Here is a 25727-nt window from a genome sequence, read left to right on the forward strand (position 1 = left end):
GAAAATACGGCATTGACGATGCTGAGGAAGCAGGAAGGCTGTTATTCTGCCTCACATTGACAGTGTCCAAACCACCCTGCCAGCCTTCCTGTCTCCTGCTCCTTCTTTTTTTTTTTTTTTTTTAGTGGTACGCGGGCCTGTCACTGTTGCGGCCTCTCCCGTTGCGGAGCACAGGCTCCGGACGCGCAGGCTCAGCGGCCATGGCTCACGGGCCCAGCCGCTCCGCGGCATGTGGGATCCTCCCGGACCGGGGCACGAACCGGCGTCCCCTGCATCGGCAGGCGGACTCTCAACCACTGCGCCACCAGGGAAGCCCCAGCCTCCGAGTTTTTAACGAGAGATTGGACAAAGCCGAGCCTGTCTGTAGATTTCGAGGACATCTCTGCTAAGGGAAGAGAGGGACACGGGGAAATAGCCCCTGCAGAGCTGTTTAATTTTCAATTAGCAGAGGGAATCTAGGTCTTTGGTTTTTTTCACTGGCTGTCCAACATTTTACAATGTTAATACAGAGGATGGCACCCGCCCCCAGCCCCCAGCCCTTGGGCAGGGAGAAAGACAGGAGAAGGGGAGATGGGGTACTACGTGCTGTCAGGAAAGCACTTGCCCCCAAAGACAGTGACTCCTGTGGGAGGGGTGAGCGAGGGAGGGACCCGGCAGCTGGCAGACGGCACAGGTGGTCTGTGATCCCTGGAAGCATGCTGGGCACTAAGGAGAGTGGGGAGGCTGAGGAAACCACGCTGCTGGATGTGCCTGGAGGAAGAGGATATGTTTATACGGAGCCACATCACGCATGGAAAACACCGGAAGGCTGCGCATAGCATTTTTACAGAGGCTGGTACGGGTAAGAAGATCACCCAGACTTTTTTTTTTTTTTTTTTTGCTTTTTTAATTAATTAAGTTTTTTGGCCATGCCGTGCAGCATGTGGGATCTTAGTTCCCCGACCAGGGATCAAACCCGTGCCCCCTGCACTGGAAGCGCAGAGTCTTAACCACTGGACCGCCAGGAAAGTCCTAACCCAGCTTTTTTGTTTGTGTTTTTTACTCTGTGCTCCTCTGTGTTTTCCAAGTTCTCTTCACTGAGCACAAATTCTTTCGTGCTATGATCACGATCACCAGGAAAATGGATATGGGCAGGAGTGGGGGCTGGGAAGGAAAAGGACAAGCAAGATCTCTCTTGAAAATGTACATGGGGGCAAAACACGGGGCTGGTTCTTCCCACCACCTCTATCCTGCCCCCCAAAAGGCCCAAAGCCTCAATCCCCTCCTGGGGTGGCGCTATGGACTCAATGTTTTCGTCTCCCCACCCCCAAATCCATGTTGAAGCCCTAATCCCCAATGGGATGACTGTTTGGAGGTGGGGTCTTTGGGAGATAGCTTAGGTCATGAAGGTAGAACCTTCATGAATGGGATTAGTGCCCTTATAAGAAAAGACACAAGAAAGACGATCTCTCTCTCTCCACCATGTGAGGACACAGCAAGAAGGTGGCCATCTGCAAGCCAGGATCAGAGTCCTCACCAGACACTGAATCTGCTGGCACCTCGATCTTGGACTTCCAGCCTCTGGAACCGTGAGAAAATAAATGTTTGTTGTTTAAGCTCCCCTGGCCTGTGAGATCTTCTTATGGCAGTCCAAATAGACTAAGACAGGTGGCAAGAATATGGAAGAAAGGACTAGGGTGGGATGAAGACTTGGATCCCACCTACGGATGGGAAGTGATGCGATCATGACTCATCTGTTCGTGCACCAGTGTCGACGGCATACCAGGAACTGGCTGACCTCAGAGAAATCTCCTGGGGCGATGGTTTAAATGCAGATTCCTGGGCCCTTCCCCATCCACTAAATTAGGAAGTCTGGGGTTTGGGCCAGCGTCTTAGGCCATTCTTGTGCACACTAGAGTTTGAGGGCCAGTGGAGAGACAAAAGAGACACAAGAAACGGCCAACAGTGAAGGACCTGTGAGCAAAGCTTGCTCCCCATACAAAAGAGGGGGTGTGTTTCAGTTGTGGGGTGGGGGAGGGTCAGGAAGCCTTCTCTGAGAACTGGAGTGGATGCAGTGCTCCTAGGCTGCAGGGACAGACAGACCTGGCCCTGTCACTTTCGAACCACTGAATGGGTTGATGTGTCTTTTCAGGCATTTGTAATCTACAGGTTTCCCCTCCATCTCGTGTTTAGATTCCTCGCAGAATATTTGTTGAAGAAACGGATGGTTTGCTCCATAGAATCATCTTTTTTAGATATAGTCTGACTGCTTTACTCCCTTCCCCCAAACCCTTGCCTGACTGCCCTTGAACACAAGCAGTTCTGGAATTTTAGTGAGTATAAAAGTCACCAAGGAATCTTGCTACAATCCACATTCTCCAGCTCCTTCTCTGGAGATTCCATAGGTATGTGCAAGGGGCCCAGATTCAACAATCTTAGGAAGCCCCCTGGTTAGTCTAAAGCCAGTGGCCCACAGACCACATGCAGAGCAAACTCTGCCCCTCCCCCAGTACCAGTAGATTATCCACATGAGTTTCCTAGGACTGCCATCACAAAGTCCCAAACTGATGGCTTAAAGCCAAAGAAATGTATTCTCTCATGGCTCTGGAGGCTGGAAGTGTGAAATCAAAGTCTTGGCAGGAACATACTCCCTCAGAATCTCTAGGGAAGAATCCTTCCTGGCCTCGTCCAGCTTCTGGTGCTGCTGGCAATCATTGGCTTGTGGCCGCATCCCTCCAATATCCACCTCCCTCCAATCTCTGCCTCCGTTGTCACACTGCTTTCTCCTTGTGTGTCTGTATCTCTGTGTCTCTTCTTATAAGCACGCCAGTCATACTGGATTAGGACCTACCCTAATGACCTCCTCGTAACTTGTGAGAGACTGATATGCAAACAGGCAACGGCCAGACCGTATATAAAAACATCTCTGGGCTTCCCTGGTGGCACAGTGGTTGAGAGTCCACCTGCCGATGCAGGGGACGCCGGTTCGTGCCCTGGTCCGGGAGGATCCCACATGCCGCGGAGCGGCTGGGCCCGTGAGCCATGGCCGCTGAGCCTGTGCGTCCGGAGCCTGTGCTCTGCAACAGGAGAGGCCACAACAGTGAGAGGCCCGCGTACCGCAAAAACCTTTAAAACCTTGACCCTGGCCCTGCCTGCCTTTCCCTCTCCCGTGTTAGCTTTTCCTTTCACACCAAACTACATTCTGTTTCCCCAAAAGGACCTCCATCCTACTGTCAGAATTCTAAGCACATGACAGACACTGAGACCATCTGTAGCCTCCGCCACCCAATGCTGATGGCGCTCGGTGGGAGCGAGCCCAACGCCAGGCGCATCTGCCTTTACACCCAGCGTGCGAGCATCGTGCCTGATACGTACAGGTGCTTAATAAATATTTGCGGTTAAACTGCACAGCCAAGCATATGCTTCACCCTTTGTCCACCCTGAAAATTCTTTCTCCTCCTTTCAGACCTCACTTCAGGGTGGGCACCAGAGTTCACCTGATGAAGGCTTCCCGACACCCCCCCACCCCCCCTCCAGGCACAGGCAGGATTCCCCTGACATTTTACCCACTTCTCTGTCTGCCCCCCTAGACAGCGAGCTCCCTGAAGGCTGGGGTGTGCTTTTCATTTCCCTGTCCCAGCAAGAACTACAACGTCTGGAACTATATTGAGTAAATGGTCAAAACGTGTTTGCTATATGGATGACTCATGGACCAAATATGGTCAAATTTTCCCTGCTTCTTCCGTATGCCACACCCACCCCCCTGTAACGCCCGCAGGAGCTTCCCAGCTGGGTGAGCTTCTGCAAACACAGCGCAGGAGAAGCCCCACCTGCTATCCAAGTCTATCTTTCCTCCCATGTCTTCAATCTCCCTCTCCCTCCCTCTCTCTGTCCTGTTACAGATACGTGACATTTACCACCTTTAAAAAAACTCTTCCCAGCCATATGCTTTCCTCTACCCATCGCTGTCTCCTTCCTCTCCTCAACTAAGCTGCTGAGAACTGACTACACTCGTGTCTCTACCACCTCTCCCTCCACACCTCCACCTCCTCAACATGCTGCCATCTGCCTTCTGCCCACACCACCTCCCAAGGCGCCAGTGACTTCCTGGATGTCAAATCCAATGTTCACCTTCCAGTTCTCCTCTTCCATCACCTACTTCCTCCACCCTCCCTCCCTGGGAGACTCTCTCTGCCCCTGCCATCCAAGACACAACCAGGTTTCCTTCCTGCTTTTCTCTCTCTGCCTGTGTGTGTGTGTGTGTGTGTGTGTGTGCATCTCCATCTCTCTATATCTATTTTTTCCCCATTTCTCCCCCCCACCACTTCTCTATCTCTGTCTCTAAAAGGACCCATCTCTTAAATGTTGGCATTCCCCATTCTCTTCTTTTCTCATCCTTATATTCTCTCTGGATGACCACATTTTCTCCCTTACTTCCAACTATCACCCTTAGATAATAACTCCCAAATTTAAATGTCTAGCTCAGTTTCCTTCCCCCGAGGTATCCAGACTCACAGATCAAACTGTTTACTAGGCACTCCCTCCAGCATCCCACGGGCATGTCAAACTCAGTTCAAGCAAAACAGAACTCACTCCCTTCTGCCCACAGTGTGCTCCTCTCCTCTGTTCCTCTTAAGGTAAATGGCGCACCCATCTATCGAGTTACTAAAGCCACAAATCTGGGATCCTTGTCTTCCCACCACACCCCCACTCCCTCATCCCCTAGATCCAATAGGCCATGAGCACTCCTGAGTCTTCCCTCTAAAAGCTCTCAAATTTGTGTCCCTGTTTCACACCCTCTGCTGCAGTTCAAGTTCTCAACAGCTCTCTCCTGAATCACCCCAACAGACTTTAACTGGTCCCTTCCCTCCCCCAACCAAAAGTCATCACTTCTGATCCACTCTTCCACGTCTAGACCGGTGGTCTCTATGGAAGGAGAACTTGATTGCATCATCCTCCTAATAACAACCCCCAAATCCCCTCATTTCCTTCAGCATAAAATCCAGCAAGACATATGTAGCATGGGCACCGTCTCTTCAGTCTCAGCTCCTGCCATCCATCCCCCCCTTTACCCTGTGGACCAATCATAAAGACTCTTTGCCTGTCACCAGGCTCTTCTTTGCCTCTGGGCTTTTGCATACACTGTTCCCTTTACCTGGAGCATCTTTAAGTTCCTTCTCTACTCTAAAATCTCCTATTCGTCCTCCAAGTCCCAGCCAGTGACCCTGCTCTGGACATCCTTCCCTAAACCCTCTACCTCCAGCTCAAAGTTGGGTTTAAGGCCCTTCCTTGTGCACCCAAGATAGCCTCTGTGTCTACACCATGATGGACATGTTTGTACCTTATTCAGACAGGACCTAGCACATAGCTGGTGCCCAAGCGATTTGGTTGAGTGAATAGATGGACAGACGAAGGGTCAGAGAGGCAGGGGAAAGAAAACAGGATAAGGTAGCAAGTGGGAAGGCAGGTTCATGGAAGAGACAGTTTCAAGAAGAAGGAGGTGGTCAATTACATCATTTGGCCCTGAGGCCAACTGACAACCATCTGCCATGTGTAGACACCCTAATTAGAAAGAAGTTAGGTTTCCACATACCTGAGGGAGCCACTCCACTTTGCTAGTCAGAGTCCAATTCCCAGCAAAGGATTCTAGTCATCAGAAGCTAAGTCCAGAGTGAAAAGACAGGCACCATTCCAGCTCCACTCCCAGCTGGGCCCTTCAGTGGCCACCATCCCCACCATGACCAGATTATAGAGTGTGAGCTACAGAGTGGTGAGCAAGTCATCCTGTGGGTTGGGACCAAGCAGTGAGCTGATCCACGGTCAGTAACACTTAGCTAACCAAGTCAATAGCCGAGTCCAAAGCTAACCAAATCACTAATACTTAGCTGGTTAAAAACAAACAAAAACTAAAAACACTCACATAGATAAGCAAGCAAAACAGAACCAAACAAATGAATAAAAACTCAAGTGCAGACCACCTGTAAGGACATCTGGTTAAATATGGAAAATGGAACAGTTTTCTCTTGTCCCTTCCAAATTCCTCTAAAATGACAGTAAAGAAATTTCAAAAAGCAAAACTGTTTAAGGAGAAAGAGAATGACAGAAGAAATGACAACAAACAAGAAAATGCCAATAAAAATTTGGAAGCTGGAAAACAGACAGGGAGATAACTGACTTTGTAGAACTGAGAAGGTGAGATATGACTCCGAATGGGTAAAGCCAACCAGAAAGGAAGCCAATTCACATGGCAGAACTCCAGAAAGATCCAGGACTTAGAGGCTCCAGGTAGGGTTGGAAAGAGGATGGTTAAATGACTTTATAAGAAGTGTAGAGTGCGGGGGTGGGCAAAATGGGTAAAGGGGATCGATTATATGGTAATGGATGGTAATTGCACTTTCCGTGGTGGTCACTTTGCAATGTACATGGATGTTGAATTATAATGGCATACACCTAAAACTTATACAATGTTATATACCAATTTTACCTCGATTTGAAAAATGAATCAATACTTCCCTTAATCTTCATTTTAATTTTTTAGAAAAGAAGTAGTTAGATCCTTAGATCCATTCTGCACACTCCCTTAACCCCAGTTTAATTAAATAAATAAAGTTTACTCTGTGAAGTGGTTGAAACAGCCAGTCTCTGGACTTGGGGACACCAGGTCCACTGGAAGGTGGGGTTATGCTACAATACTACGAACAGGGAAACTAGACGAACATCTACATACTGAACAGTGAAACCCTAAACCATCTTCTCCTACTTTGCTCTAATAGCACTGTTAGCCAGGCTTATAAAGCCCCAAGATCCAAGCTTTGGGGATTCCCGGGAATCTAACCAGCCCCATGAAAACAACCTACAGATTAGGGAGGTTCCCCAAGCAAGTGACCCGATCCTCACCTGATAATCCTACAGTGAGTCCACCAGTCAACAGCCACACCTGTGTGCAAAGACCCTCCAATACACGTTATAGCACTTCACTCTCAAATACAACCAATCAAGGATCGCCAAGGACATCTGCAGAAAGATAAAAACAGATAAAGGAATCTGAAAGAAATAGATAAGCAAGAAGTAGAAGGAAACTAAAATTAGTAAAAATTAGTAAAATCCTTAGAAATTTGCGACCAAAATATTACATCCATGAAACAACAGTAGAAAGCTATAGAGAGAGTGTATATAGACTAGAACAAGCTTTTAGGAATTAAAAATACAACCGTTGAAATAAAAAGTCAATAGAAGCGTTAGAAGATAAAAGATCACTCAGAAAATAAAACAAGAACAACAAAGAGATAGAAAAGAAAAAAGGGAACTGGAGAAATGGTCTCTCTGAATAATATGACAGAAAGAGGGACCAGTGACAACAGAAGTGGAAAAGTCTTCAAAAAACTAGCATTAACAGTATCTTTCAAAAATAGGGGACACAAGTTTCCAGATTATAGATTAAGCCCACTGAATGCCAAACACAACCAATGATAAAAGAGTGATTCGCACCAAGGCATAGCCTTGTGAAATGTCATAACACCTGCAATGAAGAGAGGATTCAAACAGATTACAGGGAAAGGAAAGGCATTGCACACATCAACGTCCACACTGGAAGCCAGGATACGATGGACGAATGCCTTCACAGTTCAGAGGGAGGAGGTTTCCACACACAGTCAAATCATCAGCTGAATGTAAAGACATAAGAAAGACATTTTCAGATAAGCCCAGTGTCAAATAATTTACCATGGTCATATCTATTGCCACATAACCAATCACCCAACTTTTCGTGGCTTAAAACAATGGACACTTATTATCTCCCATGTTCTGTATGTCAGGAATTTGAGAGTGTTTAGCTGGGTGGCACTGGCTGGGGGCTTCTCATGAGGGAGACATTACAGTGTCAGCCAAACCTGCAGTCCTCTGAGGCTGGGGCTGGAGGCCCCATGGCCAAGCTCATTCATGTGGTTGTTGGCTGGAGGTCCCAGTTGCTCACCATTGTAGGACTGCTTACAACACAGCAACTGGCTTTCCTCAGAAGGGATGATCTCATGGTAGGGGGGGGGGGGGGGGGGGGAGGAGAAGGAAGGGAACCAGGAGGACGAAGGGGAGAGGAGAGAGAGGAGAGAGCAAGCTGGAGAGTCAGAAGCCACAGTGTCTTTTATCCCTTAATCCCTGAAGTGATGTACCATCACTTTGGTTGAGTTCCACTGGTCACACAGACCAATTCTGGTACGATGTGGGAGGACACCAGGAGACGGGGTTTACTGAGGGTTGTCTTTGAGACTGGCTACCACATATCCTTCTCAAGAAGCTCCTGGAGGAGACGCTCCACTAAGACAAAAGAGTAAGCCAGACACAGAGCAAGAGAGAGGGAATGGAAAACTAATGTTGAAAGCAAGAAAGAAAATCCTCAGGATGACGGTGAAGAGAAGTCCTGAGAGAAGAGTCATACAGAAGACTTAGAGGGCAACTGGTCCAGACTGAGCATAAGGACGAAGGGATCCAGGAAGGATGGCTCCAAGCCCTCACCCCAAAATGGAACCAATATGTTGAATAAATTCATAGAGAAGATTTTCAACTCTATTAGAATTAGGAGACGAACTGTGGATAGTTACATAGACAAGTAAGCAAGTTGTTTTGTTTTTGAAAGAGGTAATCATTAACTCCATGGAAAACAAAAGGCTGCAGGGGACACAGGTTCGACCCCTGGTCTGGGAAGATCCCACATGCCGCGGAGCAACTAAGCCCGTGTGCCACAACTACTGAGCCTGCGCTCTAGAGCCCGTGAGCCACCAACTACTGAGCCCACATGCCACAACTACTGAAGCCCGCACGCCTAGAGCCCATGCTCCGCAATGAGAAGCCACCGCGATGAGAAGCCCGCGCACTGCAACAAAGACTAGCCCCCACTCGCCGCAACTAGAGAAAGCCCGCGCACAGCAGCGAAGACCCAACGCGGCCAAAAATAAATAAATAGAATTTAAAAAAAAAAAAAGTATGACATTTGAGTTGGACCAGAAAGAGTAGATAAGGATTTGTATATGAAAAAAGCAGCCAGTAAATTAGGAGCCAGAAAACATTCTGAATGAAGGCAGAAAAATCTACTCTCCAAATCACTCCCTGAAAATGTTCTTGTTGCTTTGGGTCACATGGGTACAAAAAAAAAAAAAAGAAAGAAAGAAAGAGGAGGCCAGCAGAGAATAGTGCCTGGCTCAGCTTTTGGTAATATTTACATAGTTATAATAATGCAAACACTGACCACTGATTTGACAGAAAGGATGGTAACTATGATGAGAGGGACGGAGGTAGGGAAATTCATTGTATGAGTAAAGAGCTGGGGATTTTTTATGGCAGGAATAAATAATCCAAATAATCTAAAACAGAAATCAAGAAATGGAAATGCAAGTGTGTTATTTAGAAACAAGGAGGTGAATAAGTAGAAGAAACAGCAAAAAGAATTGAAAGCATTTGCCCTTAGGTACTGTCAGAAATGGAGAAGGAGGGAGCAGGAATATGCTGTTTTTCATTAAAAGCTTAATCCTACCACTGACTTTCTGACCATGTACATACATTACTTGATAAAAATTAAACTAAATTAAAAATAAAAAGATTTTACTGGCCAAGCAATTCCTTCTACCGGCTTGTACTGAAGATCAGCATATATTATCAGCCTACATTTTACTATCTGGACCTCAAATTACCGAGAATGATATCATTTTAGAAGATATTAACCAGGATGAGTAATTCGAGCCCACCAGGCAGCCTCGGGCTCCACAGGGCTCCACGGCTGCCCTCCTACCCCACTGAAAAAATGCATCAGTGCTCATTAAGTCAAGCACCGCTAATTGCTTTCTGACCAACTGCCTGCTTTGTGGCAAGATACCAGAAACAGGGACAAAGACAGTCTTAGATGACGGCCCTTTTTAGCCTCTTTGCCGTGTGGGTTGTAAGAAACCATAAAAAAACATTTAATTTCGGAAAGATCCAGAGGTACTGTCAAATGCAGTTATTACCCTGCAGGCTTTCTGAGCACTTGCGAAGGATTAGGGTGCAAGGTAGGGGCTTCTGAGTTCTCTCACCCTGAGAAAGCACACTCCAAAGTTTGATCACAGAACTTAGAAAACAATTTTTCTCCATTTTTCTCTGATATGGCTGTTCGTTTACTGGATAAATGGACAGATGGATGAGTGAATGAATGAAGGTCTGTACCTCTGTAGGAGGATAATGTTCAGATATAATCTTCAGAAGCATGTCCACGTTGTCAATGCCCATTCTACATTTTGAGTTTGCTTCTTTGTGCCAATCACATCAGAACTGTACATCAAAGGGAGTATTGGTTATTTCTAGGGACCTCCCTGGTGGCACAGTGGTTAAGAATCCGCCTGCCAACGCAGGGGACACAGGTTCGAGCCCTGGTCGGGGAAGATCCCGCATGCTGCAGAGCAGCTAAGCCCCTGCACCACAACTACTGAGCCCACGCTCCACAACTACTGAAGTCCGCGCGCCTAGAGCCCGTGCTCCGCAACAAGGGAAGCCACCGCAATGAGAAGCCCTCGCACCGCATCGAAGAGTAGCCCCCGCTCTCCTCAACTAGAGAAAGCCCGCACGCAGCAACAAAAACCCAATGCAGCCAAAAATAAATAAATAACTTAAAAAAAAAAAAGGAAGTGTTGGCTATTTCTAAATAGTCTAACAAAAGTGCTCATATTGGAAAACTAAATATGCATGTAACATCGCTGTTGCCAAATCATTTTTGGAACTCCTCTTTGAAGATTCACTTGGGAGCCCAAAGCAGAATGTTGAGCATAGACCCACCGGTGACAAATCATCTCTTAGGGCCGGGGCTGGTTTCTGGAACTAGTCGTAATCCGCTAAGTAGTTTCAAACTTATATACGCCGTGTATACTTAGAATAGTTGTATGTGAGATAAGCTCTGCTTAAATGAGCTTATTATTGAAAGATCTCTAAAGTGAGTCCTACTGCAGAGTCCCATGGCGAGGCCAAGCCCTAGCTCCCCCGTCACCTGCTCTGTCTGGTGGGGTTAGGGCTCCGCAGTGTGCCCGCCTACCTCGACCGGGAGCAAAAACCCCTTCTGCGCCGTGAAGCTAATTATTCAAAAGGGTTCCATGTGCCAGCAGGCTAGAAACAAAACCCAGAAACTGTCACACTTCCCAACCCCAAATAAAAGGGTTTTGCCAGGGAGGAAGATGGAGTCTCTGAAGTGGCACAGAGAAATTAATGTTTGGTGGCAGCCACGGGACAATCTGTCAGAGAAGAGATTTGGCTGCAGAAGGTGGGGGGAGGGGGCGGACACACAAATGACTTGCGGGGGGATGGAACCCTCAGGGCTCCCTCCCCAGTCCAGCCATCTGCTCTGGGGCCTCAGGCACTAGGCAGCCACTGTGAAGCTTGAGACCAGCAAACAAAGCCAACAGGCCGGCTTCCCCACAAGGAACAAGGAGAAGCGTCATTTGTCTCTCACTTTTGGGAAGTGGCCAGGCCCCATCCCTGGAGCCTCACCCAGCTCAACGTAGCCCCTCCTGGCGCTGCAGTTAAAACCGGTGTCACCAATGAACTTATCTACGGAACAGGAACAGAAGCAGACTCGCAGACACAGAGAACAGACTTGTGGTTGCCAAGAGGGCGGGGCGGGGGGGGGGCAGGGGAGGGACGGAGCGGCAGTTTGCGACTGGCAGATGCAAACTATTACATATACGATGGATAAACAACACGGTCCTACCGTATAGAACAGGGAACTGCATTCAATATCCTGGGATAAACCAGAACGGAAAAGAATATGAAAAAGAATGTATCTATATGTATCACTGCATCACTTTGCTCTACTGTATAAATTAACACAACATTGTATCAATAAATCAACTATACTTCTATTAAAATAAAAAAACCACAGTGTCAATGCCCACAAGTCTTCACGGAGCATCCTCCCACAGAAAGGAGGGACAATTCATCCTCTTTGCCTCAAGGAAACTTTTGCACCACCCAGCGACAGCCCCTCTTGAGGCTCCAGCGCGCTGCCCGAGGGCGGGTACTAGGCTCCCGAGAGAGCTCTTCCAAACCCTTCGACAACCCCATACGGCAGTAAAACCTCCCCTGGCAGGTTTGCATCCGCCCTCAGGGCCTCCACATCTCACCCCAGACAAGGCTACCAAAAGCTGCAGCTGCCTCACTCGCAGCAAGGCCGCCCAGCGGTATAGGGGCCAGGGAAAAGGGAGATCCTTGCCAGCGATGCCAGAGGAGATAAAGCTACCACAGGCAGGGGAGCCGGGGGAGGCTACTTATCCGGAGGATTTCAGAATCTGCAGCAAGTCTGGGTTCCAGACACTGCGATCTTCAGCCCAAACCCGACTGGCAGGAGGGTGGGGAGGGAAGGAAAGAGAGAAAAGAACAGCCAAGGTCTGGAGCTGGGGCCCCCATCCTGCCAGCCCTGGGGCCCAAGCTGGCAGAGGCCTGCTGGGGCGGTGAGTTCTGTGTGCTCACGCCACCCTGGGGCCAGCAGAGGAACTGCAGCCTCTTTGGAAAGAGCATTTAAATCTAGCAACTGCAGTTACTGAATTAACTCCCGGCTTTTGCTTCGTGGGGGATGGAGGCCCTCGTGCATCTGAAATTCCTGATCCTAAGACAGCGAGATACGCATGTGCTCTGCCATCAGAGACAGATGCCTCTCCTCTCGTAATGAAGACCCCTCTGCCAACATCAGGCCGGCATCTCCACTTGGAGACCCTCTCCTGTGGGTTTGTGCCCCCCTCAAAGCCCTTTAAAATGTGAATATTCTATGTCCTATGAAGGGTGAGCTAACGTTGTGGCCACTAACACAGGAAAAAAAGGACAAGGGGGATGTCACAGTCAGAAGGAGTTAGCTGTGGGAAAAGGACACAGTGGGATTCCTCACACAGGTCCCTGGCTGCTGGTGACAGGGGAGCACAGACCCCAGGAGCGAACATGCCAGAAACAGGAGGCTGACCCAGCTCAGTGATTCTCTAACTTGGCCAGGATGAAATCTGGCTCTGATCTTCCTTGACCTAAACACAAACAAAACCACTGAGACCCATTTACTGGTTCTAGCCCATTTGTGGGATCATGGCCCACCTCTCAGAACCTGTGAAATACCCATGCCTACAAGAGACAGCATCATTAATGAGTACCTGCCAAAGGGCACCAAGGTGCTGCCGCCCCCATGTCACCTGGGTACCCCTCGACGAAACGAGGGTGTTCGTTACTCAGTGGCACTTTTCCTTATGAGGGAAAAACTCTGGTTCCATCTGCCTGTAAAGCAGATGCTCCCAGGCCCCACGCCTGCACCAATCCCGCCCAGCGCCCCCTCTACCAGTGACACAGGATTCCTGGAATTGTGGACTGCATTGTGAGTCCACAGCGGCCCCGGTAAAGAGATGAGCTGCTTGCTGTCTGACCCAGGACAGACTTCTCCCCTCCCTGATCCAAAGTTCCTGCACCTCTAAAATGAGAAGGTTGGACTTCCCTGGTGGCGCAGTGGTTAAGAATCCGCCTGCTAATGCAGGGGACACGGGTTCAAGCCCTGGTCCGAGAAGATCCCACATGCCGCGGAGCAACTAAGCCCGTGAGCCACAACTACTGAGCCTGCACTCTAGAGCCAACGAGCCACAACTACTGAAGCCTGCACGCCTAGAGCCCGTGCTCCACAACAAGAGAAGCCACTGCAATGAGAAGCCCGCACACCACAAGAGTAGGCCCCGCTCGCCGCAACTAGAGACAGCCCGTACACAACAATGAAGACCCAACACAGCCAAAAATAAATACACTTACAGAAAAAAAAAATGTTTAAAATGAGAAGGTTTAACTAGCGAAGGTTCTCTGCTCTAGGTGACATTAAAGTCATCTGGGGAACTTTAAAACAAATGATCTGGTCTCCGTCCCAGGTCCATTATATCAGAATCACTAAGGATGGATCTAGGGCATCTTTAGTTTTTAAAACTCCCCAGGTGATTCTGCTGTGCCACCTGGTCGTGAAGCCCCGTACTAGCTGCTCTCCGAGGGCCATCTGGCTTCCCTGAATCTATAAATCTGACCCTAAAGGCAGCTCTTTCTTCCCCAGGAAAAGGCCTGCCCAGAGAGCAAGCTAATTAGGCAATTCAGCATGGAGGTGGGAGGGGACAGGTCACACAGCAGGAGAGCAGCAGACACACGTTACCTGGCTCGACCTGGAAGGGGGAGGAAAAAGGGTCCTAGAAAAGACTGGATGGTTGTCTGGGCCTCGGAGAACTTGGAAACAATCCAGAACTCATCAACAAACACCCTGAGATTAGGGGATAAATGGAAGGGAGAAGAATTTAAAACAATTAAGGTATTCATAGTTCCTCCTCCACCTCAATCAGCCTCCAGGGGTGACTGGAGGAAGGAAGGACCCCCTTCTCCACCAAGCTGCTCTGCAGAATCCTGCTTCAGGCGCTGGTCGCTGTGTGGCCTTGAGCGGAGTACTTAACCTCTCTGTGCCTTGGTTGCTTCATTCACAAATGGGGAGAGTCAGAATGGTGACAGGCTTCCTAGGGCTTCAGCAAGATTACATGAGTTAACATAAAGTGTCCACTACAGTGCCTGGCACACAGTAAACACTCAACAAGTGTTCAAAATTATTCACAGGGAAGATTCCCCACGGTGAAATGAATTGGGAAAACACTGGGCTGAAGATAAATAGATTTCTTCATGCAAAGATTTCTCAGAATAACAATATTAATAATAATAATGGTATGGACCTCAAAGGTTGAGAAGATTAAATGAAATGATGGTGTGGAATGCTCAGTCCCCACCATGCACGTAATGGGTACTTAATAAACATTACCCATGAGTGTTATTAATAAGCACGGGGGCGGGGAGGAGGGATCTTTAAGAGAAGCGGACATGCAGCGCTTCCCAGACTCCTGTTCTTTTCCTACAGAGCATCTGGCAGAATCTGTGCAATAGGAAGCACGTGCTGGGAAAAACCCCAGAGGGGGATGGCCTCGTGTTTTCCAACTATGTCGCCAAGGGGCTGAAAGAAAGGATCTAGGCCAGGGTGAGAACTACAAGGATTCGGTTATCAGGAAAAGGATATGGATGGAAGAAAGTGCTGGGCTGGAGGGTGGGGAGACCTGGGAACCCCCTCCTCCAGCTTTCCCACACTCATCGTGCAGGGTCGTGTCCCCATGGGAGGGGCAGGCGCCTGGGATCCAAAAGAGCTGATTCGGCGTGACTTTGCCACTCTCTAGCTGGGTGACCTTGGGCAAGTCACCGGGCCCCTCTGAGCCTGGTATCTATTCACCTGTATAATGATGGAACGTGGGCCATACACTTGAGCATTTCTAAGGTCCCTTCTCGATCCAGGATTCTATGTTGATGTGCGGTTCTACCCCAGTGGGGGAGGGCAGAGAAAAAGGAACACTATCTAAACCATACTGTCTTCTAACCACGATCCCTGATTCTAGACTTATTAGGGGTGGTTTTCAGAGAGGTTCTGACGTCTGCTCACTCACTCAGCCACTGCATTCCCTATGGATTGAGGAATCTCATAGAGAAAAATGGTTGAGTGTCTAGCCAAACTCCTATCTGTCAAGGGCTGGGGAAGAGAGAGGGGATGAAAGGGCCCACGTTAACCCCTTCTGTATCTGAAGAGACTGTTCGACCCACCATGCCAAAAGGTCAGCGTTTTAGAAGAGTTCTGGTGACCATATGTCATATTTTCCAAACTGACCATCAGGACCCACGATGTCAGAAAGGGATTTTCGTGCCACTGGTTACAAGATGCAGCCTCGGAGACGGAATGCGGAAGCTGACATTCTCAATTTTGGTAAGAGGCACATGGTTTGTGGGCGACAAGGGACAGAACAGCTGAAAACAGGAGTATCCCAAGAAGTCCACGTAACATGAGCAACACGCAGGGGACCATCCCTTCCTCTGTACATCTGTATGTTCTCCACCCCAGGAGCGCTGCCCTTCCCACATCTATAGCCGTGACGAGCCTCCGCCTTGGAATTCCCATGGAGACAGTAAAAACCACCCTGGATGTTTGGATGGGCATCCACCTCTCCCAGCCGGGTCCAAGCCTCCTCCCAGGCCTCTCCAGCTTTCCCCTAGGCTTAACTGCAAGACTTCCTTCCACTAAACTGATTGCAGGGTCACGATTCCTCCCCCATTTAACTTATTACACCACTAAGAGACACAATGACCTACTTGGGACTTCTGTATTCACACCAGAGCCCCTGGGCTGTGAACTTCTCACAGAAGGTTGAACTCGGCGGCACCTCCCCACGTTACAGGCAGAGCACTGGTCCTGTCCTTGGTCCTGACCCTGTTCTTAATTTCCTGCTGCCTATTGTCTCTCTGCTAAGTGCTGAACGAGGGAAAGGTACTATTTAATTGCTTCAAAGATATCAAACAAGCCAGGGTGGAGGTTATCTCCTCTCCAGCCCTTCTATTTTTCTGGTTCAAGGTCTGGTTACTTAGTTACTCAGCAAACTGCAGAGGAAGGGGAGGCAGCCCCGCCGGTGACAGCGCAGACTTCATTTGGCAGATGGAGGGGAAGTCGGAAGAACAGCCATCAGGACTCAAAGAGGGACCGGAACCCTGAGGGTAGCCGCCAAGTGCAGGTGGCAGCTCTCTCAAGTCATTCAAAGCCGGGAGAGGGAAGCCTCCCTTGTCCGGACAAAACCAACAATTGTTCTAGATTACACAGTTTCTGCTGTCAAGGTCAAGGTTGTTCAGACCCCACTCATCCAGCCCTGCGGTGGAGACAGGCGTGCCTGAGGTGGATGGATCAGGCCAGTACTTTTTCCAGGCTGGACTCACCCCACCTGCCTTATGGGGAGGCGGGGGAGAGGAGGCTTCACAAGGAAAGGACAGCGAAGGGGGATTTCACTGGATCAGATCATCCGAGATAAAGAGCATGGTTGGAGGAGGTCTTGGAGGAGACATGACAGCCGGTTGACCTGAGAGCCGGACCAGGGCAATCTGAGGCTCGGTGGCCCCTCCCCTGTCCTTGGAATGTACATTCCCTCGCTAGGAACCATCTCAAAGCCTTCAGAGCAATGTGTTGTCGAGACCATCCAGAATGAACACACGACTGAACCCCCTTAAGGCCTTTATATAAATGTCTAAGATTCTAGAGGGCGGGAGCAGAGATCTATGCATTTTGCAGCACCCAAGATAAGCCTCACGTGTGACTTTCTTGCTTCTTAAAACTGCCACCCACCAATCTTCAGTGGCTACCTTTCTTCCGTCTCTTCTTGCCCTCCGTGTCCAGGGGAGGCAGTTTTGAATTTCACCTGGGAAACTCCTGAGGTTGCAACCAAGACGACTACTAATCGCCCCAGCTAGCTGCCTTGAAGGGAGATGGTTATTCAGCCGATCCATCAGGGGCAGTCTGCTTTTGCTGGTAGTACTTATATAAAACTAAAACAAAAGCATTGTTGCATCAGGGTTACCCTGAGGGCTGGGAGGGGACGGGAAGGGGGACATTGAGAGCCACTGGTTCATTTCTTGTATAGGTTAGAAAACCGATTCTTTTTCAAAAAAACAACACAGGAGTTCGGCACCAACAGCTCAAGACCTTTGAAAAGATAATATGGTTCCCGGGAAAGGAATTTGAGGCCGGAATAGGCATTTCCTGGATCTTCCTTTTCTTCCTCTTTTCCTAGAAACCAGTTGGGTCATTCGTTTTTGTTGTTTTTTTTTTTAATTTTTTAAAAAATGTATTTATTTTTTGTTTATTGATTTTTGGCTGCGTTGGGTCTTCGTTGCTGCGCGTGGGCTTTCTCTAGTTGCGGCGAGCGGGGGCTACTCTTCGTTGCGGTGCGCGGGCTTCTCATTGTGGTGGCTTCTCTTGTTGCGGAGCACGGGTTCTAGGCCCACAGGCTTCAGTAGTTGTGGCGCACAGGCTCAGTAGTTGTGGCACGCGGGCTCAGTAGTTGTGGCTCGCAGGCTCTAGAGCGCAGGCTCAGTAGTTGTGGCGCACAGGCTTAGTTGCTCCGCGGCATGTGGGATCTTCCCAGACAAGGGCTCAAACCCGCATCCCCTGCATTGGCAGGCGGATTCTTAACCACTGTGCCACCAGGGAAGCCCTGGGTCATTGGTTTTAACCTAGAAGTTGCAACAGGTACTACTGCAGCAGCTCTGTCCCCCCCGACCCCCCCACCCCAAGCATGCAGGGTTCTCTTGAGCTCAATTCCACTCTGTCTCCTGGTACTATGACCACCCCTCCTTCTTCCAGTTGGTGGTGAGCAGGGGCACCCCTATTCTGTTGAGCTACCCGGATAACGATTCAAGCCCCATTAGGACTGACATCTCAGAAAGAGACACATCCAGTGATAACCCTTGATTTCCACCCTTGCGGTGGGTACCCCAAGACACAGACTTGCCCAGATAGAAACTAGCAGTTGATTACTACCTTACCTGGTGGTTCCAACTTCCCAGGTCACTCACCCATCTCTAGGGCTCACCGTACCTGCTAACCAGCCTCTGGACTGTAACTTTCACTGGTGAATTGCAAATCAGATAATAGCACAGTCAGAGCCAGCTCAGCCCACAGAAAAAAACTATAGTTGGCGTTGGCTTTCTGTTTCCCGTCTTCTAATACTGTACTCAGGATGGTGAGTGTGTGTGTGTGTGTGTGTGTGTGCGTGTGTGTACTTGGAGGAGGGTGAGGAAGGAGAGGCTGCAGGACCAATTATGACATTAAACTTGGAACAGAAGCTGAATCATCACAGTCAAAAAATAAATAGCTCTACCTGTACGGGACACAGCACCTACTTCATGCACGTCTGTATGCATTTGCTCCCTCACAGCAGGGAAGAGGAGGGGCTGTGCCGAGTCCGACCAGCAGGTGCCCACGGTCAAGGTTAAGGTAGGGGACGGGCTGCACGGCCACTGCGTCTCCAAGCTGTGGAAAGCTGGGAGGGCTGGGATGAGACGCTCCCTTGCTGGGCCTCTGACTGCTCCCGCACCCGAATTTTGGAACCCGAGTGCGGGCTCACACCCTGTGCGGAGGGGCGTTGGTCACCACATGGAGAAGGGCCTTCCCCGGACCCGTTTTCTCCCGCTCCATCCCCTGGCCCTGCGCCCGGGGATGACCCACTGCTTTGCAAACTTGTCTGAATGCAGAGATGGCAGAGGTCGCGGAGCGGGTCTGGGTCGCCGGGCGCCACTCCAGCTGCCTGGAATAGGCTGGGTGAAACAGAACAGACTCTGTGAAAGCGGACGGAAGACAGCGCGTGTCCCTGCCACCGGTCTTGGGGAGGCCGAAATCGCTCGACCCTTCGCGCCCCGCACGCGCGTCCCCTTCTACCCCGGGCGCCCACGACCTCCGCCCGGAGCCCCCCGCAGGATTCTCGGTGCGGCTCACCCCTGTCCGCCCACAGGACCGGGAGGGCGGAGCGAGCTGCCGTGACGTAATGGGGGGCGTGGGGAAATGAGCCGAGGGACCCGCGCTCGGCACGGCCAGTGCAGGCGGCGCAGCCACCCGCGCGCGCGGTCCGTCACTCGCGCCCGGAGCCTCAGTCCGCGGCTCGGCGCCCGGGATCTGTGGGCCCAGAGAGCTCTCGGCGGTGCGACTCGCGAGCGGAGCGGGCAGCTCTGGACGCCGAGCGCCGGCCAAGCGGCTGCGCACCCGGCTGGGTTGGGGACGGCCGCTGGGTGCCGGCGAACCGAGTTGGCGGATTGCAGCGGAAAAGCAAAGGTGAGCTGTGTGTGTGTGTGTGTGTGAGAGAGAGAGAGAGAGAGACAAGCACTTGGGCACCTGGGTGCGTCTGCGCTGCATGGGGGTGCGCGCGTCGGTGTGCCCGACTGTAGGTCCCGGTGCGTGGTTCCCCACCCTCGTGTTTTTGGGGGTGATTTTGGTGGGAATGAACGACAGCGGGTGTCCCGGCGTGAGTGGGGCGCCGTGGGTCGTGTGTGCTGGAACGGACGTGTCCGCACAGCTGCATGCTGGTGTGCGTGGCGTGCGCCCTTGTGCGGTCCTGGTCCCCCAGCCGAGTGTCCAGGTGACAGCTTCGACGGCGACAGTTCCTCTCCCATTCGCCCGCAAAAGAGCCGGGACGCGAGGAGAGCGAGGCCGGGGCGGGGGACACCGCCGAGGCTCCTGCGGATGCGCACCCGGGATCCGAGTCTGTGAGTGGGAAGCGACGGAGCAGGAAAGGGGTTCCTCCCTTGTTCTTTCTCGCCGGGCCTGGGACACGGATCCCGAGCGGTGCAGGGTCTGCTCCCCAGCGCCCGGGCGGAGAGAACAGGATGCCTAGGTGTGGAGAGACCGAATCTCTGACTGGCCTGCGCCCGCGAGCCGCCGGCCAAATCCCCGAGCGGCTGTCGCCCGCTCCCAGCTGTGCCTGACGCCCCGGCCTCTGCCTTCAGGGACAAGGGTGCTGGCAGGACAATCTTTAATCTCCTCCTCCTGGAAATAGAAGGGAATCCTTCAGGAAACCCTTGGGTCTGATGGTCAGCGAGGTGGATGGCGCAGAGGAGGATTTTCTGTGCCCGCCTGGAGAGCCAGCTGGGCGGTCCGGAGTCTCACCTCTCCCCACTGCCCTTCAGCCAGCGCTGCCTCGGCTTTTCCTAGGCGCACCAGCACCTCGGTGGCCGGCACCTGGCTATTGAGTCTCCCCCCACCTGTGGGGCTCACGCTTCAGCCGCCCGGTGACCCACTGGGGTTTAGGAGAACCGAGGGAAGTGGGGTGGGGCCTGAATGGAGGGAAAGATGCTGGGGAGAAGGGAAAAACTGAAGCTGAGCAGGATTTAGGACCACCCCGGATGCGTGGTCCCCATCCCAACATTCTTAGGCTGGGAACCACAGCCCCTCTGGGAGGGGAGGGGATGCTCTAGACCATTCTCACACTCCTCTCCAGAAGAGCTGGAGTCAGTCTCAGAGGAAACCAACAACCAGGCATGTCCAGTATCTAACAATTCTTAGGCTGGAAAAAATAAAGCAGAAAAACCAAACTTCCTGGTGCATTTAACCACAATCCAGCAACTAACGATGCCTGGCATCGGACTCCACTTTCAACGAGACACAAATGAAGCAAAGTCACTCAGAGACCGTAGGCAGCTGACTTCGCTGTTGATGCAGTAAGATTCACTGTGATTCAAACTCATTTCTTCTTTGGAGGAGGCTTCTCGCTCTGGACTGGTTCCCCAGCTTACCATCTCTGCCACCTTCACCAAGCTCTGAACTCTGTCTGTTGCTACCGCTCTCAAAAGTGGAGAATGCAGCTTCTCAGCCTAATTTCAAAAAAAAAAAAATGACCCTATGCAATTCCATCCCATTGTGTGAGACTCTAGCGGAAAAGGCAGAGTCAGGGCTGGAGGTCAGCATTCAACCAACCCACCCTCACCTGCATCATCACCCCTATCCCCAAAGCTCTACACAGGGCTTCTGCAGCCCAGAGGTCTTCAGTTTTACCCAGACATAGGAGTGTGACCTTGCACATCACATAGATGGGACCCTGGAAATGCTAGTGATGAATGTATACTCCAATGCAGGCGCCTTAAATAAGATTCTGGGTCAGAAGAATTTAAGTAACTAGCAAAACAGATAGAAATGATATTGGAAACAACCTATGTTAACTCAGGGATGCCAAAGATGGTTTCTTCACAGCTTCTGTTTTTAACAGCTGCCAGTTTATGCTTTTCACCCAGTGCAGACATTGAATCCGGGGTCCCCAAAGCACCCTGCAGAAAGATCAGTCACAAAGCCCAGACCCCACTCTACAGGCAGTTGTGTAGTGGGGAAATCAGCACAGAAAGGATGAGCAATGCGCCTGGCGGTGCAGAATGAACCGGAGGCAGAGGTGGGCAAGCATCCTGAGGCATTCGTTGCTGGCTAAGTCCCCTATAACTCATCAGCAGTCTCTCCAAGCAGAAAGGAGCTATCTCCAGTCTTCACTCAGGCACCAGGAAAAGGGCCCTGCTCAGAGGAAATGTGTCCACCAAATGAACTATTCCCGCTATGAGCTCAGCACATCACCCCTTTTGCAGCCTCCCTCTTCCCCGAATGACCTCTTACCTGCCCTCCCGGCTTCATGTATTCAAGACCCAGCTCAAACATTCCTCATGTGAAGCCTCCTCTGAATCCCCCAGCAGAGAAAGGCATTCTTAGATCCTTTGTTCATACCTCCATGCAACTCACACCCTGTAAGAGTTGGCATCCTTCCTGTCTCCCCTCCTAAGTTGTCACCTCCATATCTTGTTCATTCCTGTACCCCTGGTATCCAGAACAAAGAAGCCCCCCAGTGATGTTTTCTGAATGACTGTAGATAAATCATTTAATTATGTGATGAGCTATTGTTCTATATCTTAGGCCAAGCCAACAGTGTTACAATTACTTTCTCGGCGTGGAGGTAAAACAGGAGTCAGCTGCTTCAAACCAAAGCCCGGTTATCAGCCACTAGTTTTCCAGTCCACTGAGCAGCAGCTATGATGCTGCGAAAAGCGCAGAAGACCTGGGTGTCCTGTGTTCAAATCCCAGCTCCACCAATGATGTACAAGGGAATGGGAACAAGTTCCCTAAACTCTCTAAGCCTCAGTTTCCTCATCTGTAAAATGGGGATAATTATCCCCACCTCATAGGATGGTTGGCAAGGTCAAGGGGACAGCGGATGTGAACGAGCGACATCTGTGTTTGGAACTCACTTCTGTGAATGAGCCTTCCTCCCTCACACCGGTTCCTGTTTTTATGCGTAATCAGGGGATCACAGGCAAATTCTCTGGGGTGTGAAAAGATGAGCATCCTGCCGAGGGACTTGGGCAAGGACTCTCCGAGGCATGAGGAGGTCAAGCACGGAGTAACGAGAAACAAAAACGGAAGAAACGGGCTTCCCTGGTGGCGCAGTGGTTGAGAGTCTGCCTGCCGGTGTAGGGGACACGGGTTCGTGCCCCCGTCCGGGAGGATCCCGCATGCGGCGAAGCGGCTGGGCCCGTGAGCCATGGCCGCTGGGCCTGCGCGTCCGGAGTCTGTGCTCCGCGGCGGGAGAGGCCACGGCAGTGAGAGGCCCGCGTACCGCAAAAAAAAGAAAAAAAAAAAAAAAAAACGGAAGAAACAAAAATCAACTACAGCATACATTTGAAAAATAAAAGCAAGCCAGATCTTTATTTTTAATATTTAAGACTGTAAATTGGTTCCTCGTGTAGGCAGCTTTCAATAACTTAGAAATAAGTAAAATGGTAGATGAAAAAGGGAGAAAAGATAACATTTTTTAGAGTTCTGATGATGAAGCCAGCACAGTGCTGGGCATTTTCACCTCCACCGCATCACTTGGCCTTCATGACACCTCCACTGTAACAGATGAGAGTCAGAGCGGTTAAGTGCCTGGCGCGGGGTCACGTGGGCTCCATGGGTGAACCCTAGGTTTTTTTCACCTCTAAAGTCTGGGATTTTTCAGAATGGAAAGACTCCAAAGCAGTCGACAAGCCAACGTAGATTTCCTCAAGGGGAAAAGGCCAGGAATGCCGGCGTCAGACTCCTCTGAGGTCAGACCTCTCCAAGCTCTGCCTTTTTACAGAGCTTGGCGAGGTCCGGACCAGTTAGCTTCTTAGGAATCGCTGTGTTGCAGCCACCGCCAACTCCCATGTGTGCATCACCAAAGGTGACAAGATAAACTCTGATGACTTGACTCAAACCCTTTCCCCCCAGTGGACAAACAACTCAAAAAGCCTGCACGCTGATGAGAATGGGCTGGTAGGCTCACGTTGATGTGAAAGGTAACACACTTTCCAATTGAAGAGCATCTGACAAGGCAAACCAGAAACACGGAAAGCTGGTGAGAACTTAAGTGGCCTCTGACTGATGAATCAATTTTCCTTTTTTCCTTGCAGATGCCACAGTGGATCCTTTGCCTCCAGGACCCGTGAAGGTGAGAGTAAGATCTCTGGCTGGTGGGAACTAGCCTAAGCTGTCAGGCAGCCATGGATCTGGCATACGAACTACTCAATGGGACCCAACCTTGGCTTTCCTCTCCATTCGACCTCAGTGGCTCCGTGGCTACAGCCAACATTTCAAACCAAACAGAGCCATACTATGACCTGACCAGCAATGCAGTCCTCACCTTCATATATTTTGTGGTCTGCATCATTGGGTTGTGTGGCAACACGCTTGTCATTTATGTCATCCTCCGCTATGCCAAGATGAAGACCATCACCAACGTTTACATCCTCAACCTGGCCATCGCAGACGAACTCTTCATGCTGGGTTTGCCCTTCCTGGCCATGCAGGTGGCTCTGGTCCACTGGCCCTTTGGCAAGGCCATCTGCCGGGTCGTCATGACTGTGGATGGCATCAATCAGTTCACCAGCATCTTCTGCTTGACAGTCATGAGCGTTGACCGATACCTGGCTGTGGTCCACCCCATCAAGTCGGCCAAGTGGAGGAGACCCCGGACAGCCAAGATGATCAACGTGGCTGTGTGGGGGGTCTCTCTGCTGGTCATCTTGCCTATCATGATATATGCTGGCCTTCGGAGCAACCAATGGGGGAGGAGCAGCTGCACCATCAACTGGCCAGGCGAATCCGGGGCGTGGTACACAGGCTTCATCATCTACGCCTTCATCTTGGGGTTCCTGGTGCCCCTCACCATCATCTGTCTTTGCTACCTGTTCATTATCATCAAAGTGAAGTCCTCTGGAATCCGAGTGGGTTCCTCCAAGAGGAAAAAGTCTGAGAAGAAGGTCACCCGGATGGTGTCCATCGTGGTGGCCGTCTTCATTTTCTGCTGGCTCCCCTTCTACATCTTCAATGTCTCTTCGGTGTCCGTGGCCATCAGTCCCACCCCAGCCCTTAAGGGCATGTTTGACTTTGTGGTGGCCCTCACCTATGCTAACAGCTGTGCCAACCCTATCCTGTACGCCTTCTTGTCTGACAACTTCAAGAAGAGCTTCCAGAATGTCCTCTGCTTGGTCAAGGTGAGTGGCACAGACGACGGGGAACGAAGTGACAGCAAGCAGGACAAATCCCGGCTGAATGAGACCACGGAGACCCAGAGGACCCTCCTCAATGGAGACCTCCAGACCAGTATCTGAACTGCCTGAAAAATCAATCAGTCAAGCGCCAAGCTCTGCGACCGGCTGTGTGCTCCGCACCCCACCCCCTTCCCTCCCTCACCCATCACCTGGCTTCTAGAATATGGAAGTGCTCAGCATGAGTCCACTTCAGAGAATGGTGTTTGAGTCCGGCTTGTCTGAGTGAATGACAATGTATTAAGCTGATTACCTCCCCCTTAAAGTGAACATTTAAATGCAGGCAGACAATTCAGAGTCTGGAGAGGTGATCTTTGGAGACCCTGAAGTTCCACAAAAACAGAAAACCCTCTCTGTGTGTTTGTGTGTTTAAAGCCCAATATGTAGTCTTGTGGTCTTACATTTATACTTGCCTGTTCCTATCTAGTCCCTGTATAGTCATGACCTACGTTTCCTGAGTTCATGTACACAAGTAGAAAGTTCAAATGTGCATAGTATAGGTGGACATTTATTTCAATATGGTACCCACAGGAATGGACTTACCCTGAAGCCAATAAAGTTTAAGCTTCAGGGGTCTCTCTTGCTTTGGCAGTATGTTCACATGGCCGTATGTTTTTGGGGAAAAAAAAAAAGAAAGTAAAAGTATGGCCATGCCACCTTGCTCACCCACAACAGACACACTAAACGTCGACCTTTAATCCACGGATTCCCTGGGCTACTCCTCAAGCACTGTTACAGACAGGCGCTTCACACCATCAGTGACGTTTTTCTGTCCCTGAAATTGTAGATGGGCTTGTATACAA

At 50.5% G+C, this 25727-nt stretch overlaps 2 protein-coding genes across 2 annotated transcripts in view; one reads left to right on the forward strand and one right to left on the reverse strand.

The window, feature by feature from the left end:
- The window catches only part of SLC39A11 (solute carrier family 39 member 11), a 416650-nt gene that overhangs the window by 369634 nt on the left and 21289 nt on the right, over positions 1-25727 (reverse strand). Inside the window, exon 2 of the mRNA XM_027080527.1 lies at positions 6877-6993. The gene's annotated coding sequence lies outside the window, so the exon portion shown is untranslated. The remainder of the gene's footprint in view (positions 1-6876; positions 6994-25727) is intronic.
- Positions 19422-25542, forward strand: SSTR2 (somatostatin receptor 2). The gene is made up of 2 exons (XM_027080524.1): positions 19422-19660; positions 23788-25542. Exon 2 carries the CDS (start codon positions 23878-23880, stop codon positions 24985-24987), a length of 1110 nt encoding a protein of 369 aa, XP_026936325.1. The 5' UTR covers positions 19422-19660; positions 23788-23877; the 3' UTR covers positions 24988-25542.

The sequence above is a fragment of the Aethalodelphis obliquidens genome, unplaced genomic scaffold (assembly GCF_003676395.1).
Source record: "Aethalodelphis obliquidens isolate GAN/ISIS:26980383/991018 unplaced genomic scaffold, ASM367639v1 scaffold44, whole genome shotgun sequence".
Taxonomy (NCBI): domain Eukaryota; kingdom Metazoa; phylum Chordata; class Mammalia; order Artiodactyla; family Delphinidae; genus Aethalodelphis; species Aethalodelphis obliquidens.

Excerpts from the sequence above, each read along its gene's own strand:
- SSTR2 (XM_027080524.1), top strand. The coding sequence starts at position 23,878 with ATGGATCTGGCATACGAACTACTCAATGGGACCCAACCTTGGCTTTCC.